The sequence below is a fragment of the Montipora foliosa genome, chromosome 4, assembly GCF_036669935.1.
Source record: "Montipora foliosa isolate CH-2021 chromosome 4, ASM3666993v2, whole genome shotgun sequence".
Taxonomy (NCBI): Eukaryota; Metazoa; Cnidaria; class Anthozoa; order Scleractinia; family Acroporidae; genus Montipora; species Montipora foliosa.
The window spans coordinates 29,866,317-29,877,631 of NC_090872.1; the positions used below are offsets into that span (position 1 = coordinate 29,866,317).

General features: G+C 37.0%; 2 protein-coding genes across 2 annotated transcripts in view; one reads left to right on the forward strand and one right to left on the reverse strand.

The window, feature by feature from the left end:
* Window positions 1-56: 56 nt before the first annotated feature.
* On the reverse strand, window positions 57-3,619 carry LOC138000569 (uncharacterized). The gene is made up of 2 exons (XM_068847070.1): window positions 3,253-3,619; window positions 57-874 (listed from the first exon to the last, which is right to left on the reverse strand). The coding sequence occupies exons 1-2, from the start codon at window positions 3,489-3,491 to the stop codon at window positions 322-324; spliced, it is 792 nt and encodes a 263-aa protein (XP_068703171.1). The 5' UTR covers window positions 3,492-3,619; the 3' UTR covers window positions 57-321.
* Window positions 3,620-3,751: 132 nt separating this feature from the next.
* LOC138000573 (cytoskeleton-associated protein 2-like) overlaps window positions 3,752-11,315 on the forward strand; it is a 20,672-nt gene continuing 13,108 nt past the window's right edge. Inside the window, exons 1-6 of the mRNA XM_068847073.1 lie at window positions 3,752-3,815; window positions 3,897-4,107; window positions 5,040-5,085; window positions 6,419-6,588; window positions 8,097-8,129; window positions 9,221-9,325. Coding sequence (XP_068703174.1) covers window positions 3,767-3,815; window positions 3,897-4,107; window positions 5,040-5,085; window positions 6,419-6,588; window positions 8,097-8,129; window positions 9,221-9,325 — 614 coding nt within the window. The 5' untranslated portion in view covers window positions 3,752-3,766. The remainder of the gene's footprint in view (window positions 3,816-3,896; window positions 4,108-5,039; window positions 5,086-6,418; window positions 6,589-8,096; window positions 8,130-9,220; window positions 9,326-11,315) is intronic.

Here is an 11,315-nt window from a genome sequence, read left to right on the forward strand (position 1 = left end):
CCTGAAGTTTAAGATAATTTCAACTTTTAGCTCAACAATCAACAATTTTAAAACATTCAACCACTCATTTGGATTTGCAATTTGTTTTATTTTTAGTTTCTTCTGTAAGACAGTAAACCATGGTACCTAGAGAAAAACCTATTAAACCTATCAGGTTAACCTATCAGATAAGACCTATCAGGTTAACCTATCAGATAAGAGAACCAACTAGTACAACCCATAATGGTGCAGAGTACATCAGTGTAAGCCAGATGCTTGACTCGTATGCACTTAACTTTGACAGTCCCTATACCCCTATTGATGAAAAAAAGCTGTTAAAGTTTAACCAAAATAGAGTTTTATCTCATCAAGCCACAAAGTCGTGACTCCAGAACTAAAGAGTATCAAATGCTCAAGCCCTTTGACAATCTTTTTGCCAGCATTGAGATCAGAGTTCAGTATCTTATAGCCATTTGATGCTATCATTAATCCACACAGAATATGATGAACTGGAAGACTGGAAATGCTTCGTTGTGTTTCACTCGAAGTTATTTCTGATGAGGTCTTGAATTTTCCAAGGAGACTCGAAACCAACAACCGCAACCACGTGTCTGCCCAAGCTTCAAGCTCTGCACAACAATAATCCTTATCCAAATTGAAGAATGATTTACACAATTCAAGATAGACAAATAGACCAACAGCAACCCTTAGGTAGAACTGAGTGGGAATAACTTTAAGAAGTTCATTAAACTGCAGCAAGAACTCAATTCGTTTTTGAGTGGAGAGGGCTTGAAATGAAGCTGAAATCGCAGATCCCGTTTGAGTAAAATCCAATGGATTCGGCATTGCTTTCTTGAATGACTGGCATGACTTGTCATTGTGTAGAGCTTCCACTCTAAGAAAAACACAATAATCCAGTTTTGCTTTTAAATGTAACAATAAACAAGTGTATGTTCAAAATACAAAGGATTTGGAAAGCAAATTCATATAACTTTTTGCTGTAACAAATTAAAGAAGAAATTTCTATGCATGCTGGATTTTGTCTTAATTCTCGCATGTACTTGGGTTTTTTTTTTAACTCCAAAGCAGCATATTTCAGGAGAACAACAATAATAAAAATTATTGAAAACAAGTGTGCATTAAACTGCGTCAAAAGAAACACAAACTTTTTACAAAGTAAAAGCAAAGTAGGAACACGGTATGTAGAATCACGGAGGGTGTAAAGTGCAGGTTGCAGGTCAGGGTTGCATGTCATTGTTTTTCTATAACTGAAACAACCCAAACCTTTACAAACTACTACCACTACCACTACCACTACCACTACTACTACTACAACACATGAGGGTATTAGCCAACACCAAATCAGGAATCATGGATGGCTGCTCTCCACTGGTCCCTGTTGTTCATAAGGGCGCGAATCTCGCTAGTGTTACTGAGTTTAGTATCTCTTCTGAGGGTGTCTATGTAAGTGGTTGCTAGTCTTCCCCTGCTGCGAGTACACTTTGGTTCCCAGAGGATGTGATTTGATACAACCAGCTCAGGGTGGCGGACACAGTGACCAGCGAGGCCCATTCTTCTGGCTCTGATTTTGTTGGTAACACATGGAAGTGTACCGTAAAGGTCGACGTTTTTGGTGTGGTCTTCCCAGGTGACCTTGAGAACCGTCCTCAGTATTCTTGTGTAGACTCCATCTATGTTGCATTCCATCTGTGCAGTAAGAATCCAGGCTTCACAACCATAGGGGACAACGCTTTCTACTGAGGCTACAAATACTCGTCGTTTTAGCTGAGGGGATAATCTTGACTTTCAGATCTTTTTCTTGTCGTGCAGAACTTTCCATGCTTGGGCTCTCCTGATTTTGATGTCATGCTCCGCGGAGGCTGCCCAGGACCCGAGGTATTTGGGCTTAAACATTATATTTTAGGCCTAATGTTAGCATTAGTAAAGTTTTAGGTTGTTTCAGCTATGGTGAAGCAGTGACCTGCAACCTGCAGGTAATACCTGCATGTAGCTCTCTGTAACATAGATTCATTATGATAGCATAATGTAACTTTTGATAAAATTTGCAATATGCCTGCAAAGATGCAATGGTAATGCAGAATGGCACAATGATAATTAGTCACAGAATTGTGCTTATATCTCAACTTAAATCCAGTTTGCGAAGGCTACAACTTGGATGAGAGACCATCTATTTTTATTGACTGGTTTTTTTTTTGTTGCTAAATTGAGTTCTGTTTCTTTCAATGGCATCACATTTTTGTGAATGAATACAGGCAAGCAAATTCACAGCAACCCACATGAACAATCCACTTCCACTGTCCGTCTTTCCAGCATTGTCGTTATCATTATCATTATTATTATTATTATTATTATTACCTTGGTCACATTTAGATAGTTTATCCTTCTGTAAATAGTGTTATCCTTCTGCAAATTTGACACTGAGTTTATAGCAAAAAGCATTTTAACATTTTATAACATTTATTCATAATTTTTTTTCCTTTATTTTATCAGATAACAATAATAAGAGTTGGAATATTTTTCGCTGAAGATTGAGCATAAAGACAGCATGTAAATATGTTTTTAATTATGGTAAGCTACACTAAATGCAATCACTAATTTTGTATTGTGGAGTTTTGTATTGTGGGCGTATAAACGTCGCCAGTATTATCTCAAAATTTACAAGTTTACATAAGATAGGAATAAAACTGCATAAAATTAATAAAATAAATATCTATCCAAATAATATCTATGGAATTCTAATTGTGTGTTGTCTCATTAGTGCCCCAAAGGTGTCAAAGTGGCTAACACATGACTTTGAATGTTTCAGCGATGTGAAGGGTGTGGCTCAGGACGGCTTTCGGCATTCTTGTGAGTACCTCTCGGTACTTATCTGAGTCCACTAATGTCTTAACTTCATCCTTCAGACTCCTTGAGTAACCACCAAAAGCGTCAATAACGATGTTGAACTGTCGAATCTTGTACCCTGGGTGTTGTCTCTTGAGCTCTAGTCGCAAAGGCGCATACTTATTATTATTATTATTGTGCTTATTTCAAACTTCCACTTTGTTTGCAAGTGCGGATCATAGTGAAACTGCGGATTACAATAATCTGGGCAATTTCCTATCATGTTTCAAATAGACTGATGCTTCATTTACGGCTATGAAAAGCTTTCACTATTTCACAGTTTTGTGCGATTACCCATTTTTGACATTATTATTATTATTATTATCATTATCATTATCATTATTATTATTACTATTATTGACTACCCACCTCTCCAACCAGACGTTTGTGCAGTACTCAGCACCTTCGCTGGATGACGCTGTCACCGCTTGAAACAAGATATCAGACATAAATGAAGAGATGCAGGGTTTAGTGATGTCCTCTTCGGTCAAAATCTCACTAGCAAATAGTCTTCTTTCCAAGGGTAAGATGGTGATTGGATATGAACATTTGTAAAATTCCAGCGTTATTTTGAAGGGCCTCATGTCAAAATCTTCCGCGCAAACCATTTTGAGAATTTCATCAAAGGCACGCTGTTGATTATTTGGCCATTTAACTACAGTTTCGAGCAAGCAATTTACAGATTTAAGAAAAATCTCCCCTTTTCTTGATTCCTTGTTCTCAAGCCCTCCTAGATCTTCCTCCATTTTATTACAATATATGTCCCCATACATAACGTATATACCTTTTTAATAAATCCTTCCGCTGGCTCCAATGCTCGGCTTGCTATTTTGAACGAACCAATCAGCGATAGCGACACAACGGCGTCTTAACATTCGAAAAAATGGCGGCCAGCGCAGATAACGGGATTGCGAATCAAATAGATTCGACTGGTAGTACCATTTTATAAGCATATATTCATTGGTTATGCCTTTTAGAAGTTCTTAAGCATAATTTTATGCTTTTTTTCGCAGATGCCATGCGAGAGAAACTTGAAAAGTGGCGCCGAATGAAGGGAAAACGGTCGGCTTGTCAAGATGCGGCAACAGTTAATGTTTACAACCGATCGAAATCAGCTGTTGCGTTACGAATGACAAAGAAAAACAAATCGATCACGGACAGATCTTTATCATCTGCTTCTCTTGTTATGACTGAGAAGAACAAGAAAGACACGGAGAAGAAAAGGTGAGCGTCATTGAATTAAAGGTCGTATGCATGCATAATGCATAACGGCAATTTGTTTCGGATCCATATTTACAGCTCAGGGCGATTTAGCATCATAAGCATGAAAGATGGACAGATATTTGTCCAGTAAATTGCGTAACAAAAGATGATGAAGCCCTGATTTAACCAGACGTATAAAACATGAACAAGCTCAAAGTAGACGAGTTCACGATCTTGAGTGCATCATGGGTAATCAGGGCAAGATGGAGAGAAATTCAAAGGTTTGTAAGGAAGTTCAAAACGATGAAAAGTATTCATGATATGCAATTTTTGGGGTTTTTATTTTCCAAAACAGATATGCGCTTAAAGGTGCGGCAGAATAAATATTGTAGAAATTATTTTATTAAAAGGAGTTTCTGCCATACTTTTCCTGTAATTCCAAACATGAACTTATTTACAAGTTTGGTTTATGAAGGCGAAAGTCTATGAAGTAGAGTCATGTACAGAATAACAAGGAAGGGTTATGTTTTTAGAAATGTTGGCCTTGTAGCACTTTATATTTCAACAGACTTAACTGATTAGAGTGGCCAGAGTTTTTCTCTGTCCTTGTGTGGGCCCATTTCCATTGGTGGGGCTAATGCTCGCATGGTTCTTATGGGGTACAAAACCACAGTGTAGCACTTCACATTACACTCTAATCAGTTAAGTGATGTACAGAATATTTTGCATTAAACTTCCATACAAACCTTTGAATTTCCCACCATGTTGCACTGGTTACCCATGATGCAATCAAGAGCGTGAACTCGTCTATTGATGAATTGTTTGAGAATTAAAATGGTTCAACCAGTCAACTAACATGTTAACATCTTGCTGGAAACTGAGGAAAGTATGAAGTAATGTACGTGGTGTGAGTGTTGGCTTGGCTCACCTTTCTAATTTGGTTCGTTCACTAGGCATATGAAAGACCTATTTGTACAGTCCAGACCAGGCCGTATGACAGTAAGTCAATGCAATGTAGATAAAGGGTGCAATATGATCCCAAGTTGAATGGTACTAAGTTGTGTATATGCATACAAATGTATCAGAGCTTTGCAAACCACTGAGAACCATTGAACTTTTCCAAATGTATGGGATTGCTTTTATAGACTGGCTAATCTTAAGCAAAAAAATCTGTGAAACTCATAGATCATTTGATATCAGAGATCATTGACCAGCTGTGAAACCGGCAGTGAGCAATAGTACATGTATTGTTGGTTTTCTGCAACATTATTACGAGAAAAGGTCCTTGACAAATAGACCAAACCTGACTTTCACTTAATGTTTTGTCACAATACCAATCAACACTCTGTTATACACCTGTCTACATGAGCAATTTTTATGGGAAAATTTTATATTTTGCTGAAAATCTGGCATGTTACAATGTAGCTACATATAAATTATGTGACAACTAAAAGTTGTCACACAAAATGTGAGAAATTCCTGCCTCATTGTGAGCGCCACTGGAGAATGACCAGGCATTCCCTCGCCTGTCTTGTTTCTGCTTTATGTCTGCTGTCCTAAGGCATTGCTGAACCACTTAACTAGTGCGACTTGTCAACAATGATTATTTGTTGTGTTATCTACACAATCAAATGTATTTGCCACAATGACAAAAAATTGTCCCATGAAAATTGCTCGTGTGGACGGGGCTTTACTGTTTGCAGTTTTTCTGGCCAATAACATTATGATCAAAATACAATGAAAACGTTTGCTGGCTGAAAGTTAAAAAAAAGAGAGAACATTGAGCTTTCGGCTGTCAATCTACAGCTTGCGATCGATAAAAGTGGAAACCACAGGCGAGGGTGCCTGGTAAATGAGTTGGAGTGGTTTTTCTCCAGTGCCGCTCACAAAGAGGCAGGAATTTGCCACATTTTATGTGACAACTTTTATTTTTCACTTTCCACTTTTATTCATGGAAGGCTGCAGATCGACAGCTGAAAGCTCATGTTCTTTTTTTCTTAATTTTCAGCCAGGGAATGTTTGTATTTTGATTATGTCTCATTGGCTGTGCTCCAATCTTTAATAACGTTATGGTTCACTGGATAGATAACTAATAACATAATTATTTTTTGCTTAAATCAAAAAAATTGCATAACAAAGCACCTATGTTATTTAATATTAAAATTAATACACTGTACGCAATGAACGTACAACCAACGTACCACCAGTAGTCCTTCTCAGGACTAAACTTGCACAGAGAAACAAATTCAATCAAAGTATGTGTGTGTCGTTCCTGGGTTCAAACCATTTTCACTTGCACTGTTGTCAGGCAAATTTCCCTTTCTTGGTTTAGGTTCAGAGAGGATACAAGAGAATCTCCGATGGCTCAGAAAATTCCATTTGTCCAAAGAAAAAAAGAGAGTCATTTCTTTTGGAAAAAAAGAAACCACTTGGCGTCAATGGCAGTCCTGATGTTGTATCTGAAAGCACTAAAACATACAAAAACAAATCTCTCAGTATGAGGTATGGTGGTGGTGAATTCCAAAAAATTAACTGTTGTCATGATGTACTCCAGACAGTTTCAGCTTGCTTGTGTTTAATAACTACTTCTCTTGAAGAATTCAGCAGTCATGGTGATCTTGAGGTTACAAACAGAGCAAGAAATTTCAAGCAACAATGACTTGTTGGTTGGAGTCTGCTAGGACTGTACTGTCTCACATTGCTCTCACCAGGATTTTGTTTTAGGGAGTCCCAGGGTCCTCTTTCCTGAAAAATAGAGGCCCTACAGGAGCTTAATTAAGTGGGACAAAGTTACTTGGGCCTCATGATAAGGGTGGAAAAAATCCTTTGTGATTTCTCTGTACATTTCTTACAGTCATGTAAAGGCACGTTCAAATTGGAACTCTTGCAGTGGTGGCCCATTGACAACATTGTTTTACACATTTGTTTTGTTTGCCTCGAGACAGATCTTACAGGTCATGATCTTTTTGTCGGCATCATAGGCATTTATATCTCTGAAAAACATGGTCTTTCTTCAATAAAATGTCACCTTTTTGATATTTGCTTGCTACGTTGTCCTAGCTTTTCATCATCCTCTTCACCAGCGTTTTGATGATCTTCCACACTTTCTTTAATCCTTGGTACTTCAAAGCGAAAGAATCAGTCTAATTTTCCCTGTGCCTCAACAAATAACATGAACCCGCACTCTAAATGATGTACATGTATCTGTTTCACAAAGCATCTACCTAATCCAATATGACGGTTAAGATGTCAAAACTGTGCTATGATCGTGTGACTCATGAAGGCAAAAGTCAATGAAATTGAGGGCTTCCAATACCTTGGTAAACTGTTGTTTTTCAGTTGAAGAAGCAGAGGTGGAGTATTTGCCTGTATTATTACTTCTAACCAAGAAACAATGAGAAATCTTTAGAAGTGTACAGGCAATTGCATGGTGTAAAACAAAAGACGGTTTGTTCAAGTGCAGATCAAAAAGGAGATGCCATGGAAATCAATCCTTGCTTGAAAAACTCTAAGATACATTGTATCAAAACTACATGCAAAAATGTACAATATTGTTGTACCACATTTTGATGCAAATGCATGGACAGTCAAGTACCAATCATAAAGGAATTAAAAGGCAGTGCAGGCTTCTGAATTTGGTCCAATATGGAGCAGAGCTCTTTAGTTAGTAGTTTAATCTCTTTGGTTGAGCCACAAATGACCAGCTCCCAACATCAGTGGCTTCATAGCTCAGTTGGTTAGAGCGTTGCACCAGCATCACGAGGTCACAAGTTCATTAACCCTGTTGAAGTCCTGAATTTTTCAGACTTGTCTATGCAATTGCTAAAATTGCATTCATACACATACTTATAACTGCGAGAATCATACAATGTAGCTTCACTTGATTTCATATCCACAGTTCAATAATATCATTCTTTTCATGTGCATCATTTCGTTCTTTCTTTTTAGTAAATCCATTCTTTCTTTTTAGTAAATCAGTTCAGCAGAAGAATTTTGTTCTTATCTTTCAGTGAGAGACTTCAGTTATGGAGGGCAGAAAAGAGGTGACATGTTAATATTACATAAATTTTTATTTGTACCCATTTATCCCCAATAATCTGTTAGGCTTTCACTTCAGCAAAAAGCAAGTTTTAAGTTTTGTTTTTTTCTGTTTGATGAACTGCTTGTTCAAAGTGGCCAATATGGACTGGACTTGATTTCAAGTCGGCAAAATAAGTTCCATACTAATGCCAACAGCTGGAACAAGTGATTAAATTAGTTCCAGCCATTATTATTGCAAGGACTTTGAATCCCATACAGTCTGATTTGAATTCTTTGACATTAGGTTTCAGTTCCATTAATTTAAAGTGAACTTACCAGTAACTTCAAATTCAACCAAGCGATAAGATAAACCTTTTCACGAAACTCGGTTCACTATTTTTGCTTTCGGAAAACAGTCACATTTTGAACTACAGTAACCGTTGTAATGACTCAAAGCAAGATTGAATATCCGGGTCGCGAGCAACTTAAAAGTTGCAAACTAAGGAATCCTTCAGTTGTTAAACACCGTAGAAGTGATGATGCAAAAGCTCCATGTTCAATTATGTTTTTCATGGATCACACATTTCAAAAAGTTAGTGAAACTATCAGCCATGTACATGTACATGTAGACCAATGACCAAGCTACTTGTAGGAGAGGCACGAGTCTAGAGTCCTGTCTTCCTTTGCAATTCAAAAGTTCCTTGAATACGTGTACATGTAAGAGTGCAAAACAGTCTGTGACATTAAAGCAGGAATACATGTACATGCCTGCCTTATGCTACAGTTTAGCTGAGTTGTGGATCAAATGACTACAAGTTTTGCTAGTTTAATGTAATTTATGGGGCATTTAAAAATGAAATGCCATGAAGCCAAAAAGGTGTTGTCAGAAGGGCAAAATTTTATTTTAATTAGCACTGAAAAGTGCCATGTATAGGAATTACATGAACATTGTTTCCTGTCAAAAAATTAATAGTGTTTGCCAATACACAATAGTATTTGTATTACTTGTAGGCAACTTTGACAATGCTCATGGCATCAAATGCATTCCTGGTAACTGATTACAAGTTTGATTATTATAAAGCATTTTCTTAATGCGATTATCATTTGTAAATAGGAAAAGCAATCCAAGTAACCAGGTGGATATGACACCTAAGCCTATGGTAACAAGAATGAAAAAGAAGTCCTTCTTAAAAGAAAATATGCCACAATACCAAAAACTGTAAGTATTATTTTTAAAAAAATAATGACCATTTCAGAAGTAAGGGGGTAGCTTCCATAACCTTCAAGATTATAAATACATGTAAATGCCTCTTAGAGGGGATAGTGTTATGATATTTTGTGGTCCTTTGGGGATAATTATCATTAGTTACTTATGAGATTTGAACTCAAAAATTCCTTCAAAGACGAAATAATAGTAAGTGGTGTTACTTATGATCTACAATCCTAGACAAAACTGTTGGGAAGGTTAGTACTTTTGAAGTCTTCATTGCTTCTCTCCCCTCCCCCCTCCTTCAATGTTGTGCAAAACTAAATGGTTTCAGTGGAAAATTGTTGACTTACCTTCCAACATTGAATAGGGGGGAGGGGGGCTATGTAAGAGAAAGTGAAACTATTTCTTTTGGGCTTTAACAGAAGCAGATTGAAATACAGCTCTGGTGTGGTTCATTTACATAACCTTCCCAACTATTTTTGTCTATGATTGTCTGAAAATTCTGAGCGTGGTCTTAAATTGGAAAGACGACTTTTTTCTTAGAGTTTATAGTGCCTTTGAAAAACAAACACAATTAGTGCTTGCTTTAACATTTAACTGCTTTTTGCCATGTTATCGTGAATTTTAGGCGTTGATCTGTTTAAAAATAAGGCAAGTTTTCAACTTCATACATGTGTTAGGACGTCATGTTGCATTAGTGTCTCAATGGTATTAAATTGTAGAGCAAATAACATGATGAAATTTCTTCGTAAACGAACAGAAAGGGGAGGAGACTAAATGATAGTTAATTAAAGCCAAAAAGCTGGTCTTGAAAGCTCAAACGAGTTCACGGACTAAACTTTTACAATGGCGGACGTCAGTTGCACTTTGCCAAGTTGAGAGCAGCGCCTTTTAAAAACGTCATGTGTGCATTTCAAACAGAGTCACATTAAATAAGTAAATTAACAGTGATTACTTTTTTTGCACCAGTAGTGTGAGTAGGATGGCCTGTCAATCATTGACCTATTTTGGGAACAGTAATCATGTATGTGAACATTACTCCATGACATTACTTCATAAGAAAATGCGAAATATATGCCCAATGAATGTGATATTTTGCAACAATAACGTAGTTATATGTAAAGCATACTGGAATACGTACACTGTATTTCTGATTATGGACAAAAGTTATTGTATCTACTTATTTTCAACATTACTCCATTGAAACCATGTATACACAAAGGTTAATTAGATGCATTATTTCAATTTAAGCTCTAATTGTGGAGTAATGTTGCAGTTTACCTAAAATAAAGCTGAAATGACCATGCAAAGTCCTACTACTATTTCCTTTGAAACCCTTTACACTCCAGTTTCAATGATGTATCTCTAGCTGTGCTGTAAAGGCATTATTTTAGGCTTTGAAAATGGAGTAATGTTGGGAGTGATGTCGGGAGTAATGTAAGTGCTCTCGCACTGCTCGCCCCATTTCTTGCTAAATCGATCGAAATAAAACAGTTTTTGGCATTCTTCCAACGTCCTCCAAAAAGAAAGCTATCTTTTAACGAATATGAAACATAAAACAACAAAAATGTATTTTTTTATGGCATTCTTAGCAAACACTTCCCCAACAGAACGGATTTTGGAGTAACGTTGTGAAGCGTCATGCAAGTCTGAAATCCAAATCATAAAACGATGATTTTAACCAAATTTCAGTATTGTGAGATTTTATTTATGCATTGGAAAGTACATTATAAGAACGTGTCCAGAATAACAAAGGGAAGCCACATGTCAAATACTACGAGAGTTATAAGCGTTAAAAGCAGATTTCCTACTCTCATACAATCCTAGACAAAACTGTTGGGAAGGTTAGTACTTTTGAAGTCTTCATTGCTTCTCTCCCCTCCCCCCTCCTTCAATGTTGTGCAAAACTAAATGGTTTCAGTGGAAAATTGTTGACTTACCTTCCAACATTGAATAGGGGGGAGGGGGGCTATGTAAGAGAAAGTGAAACTATTTCTTT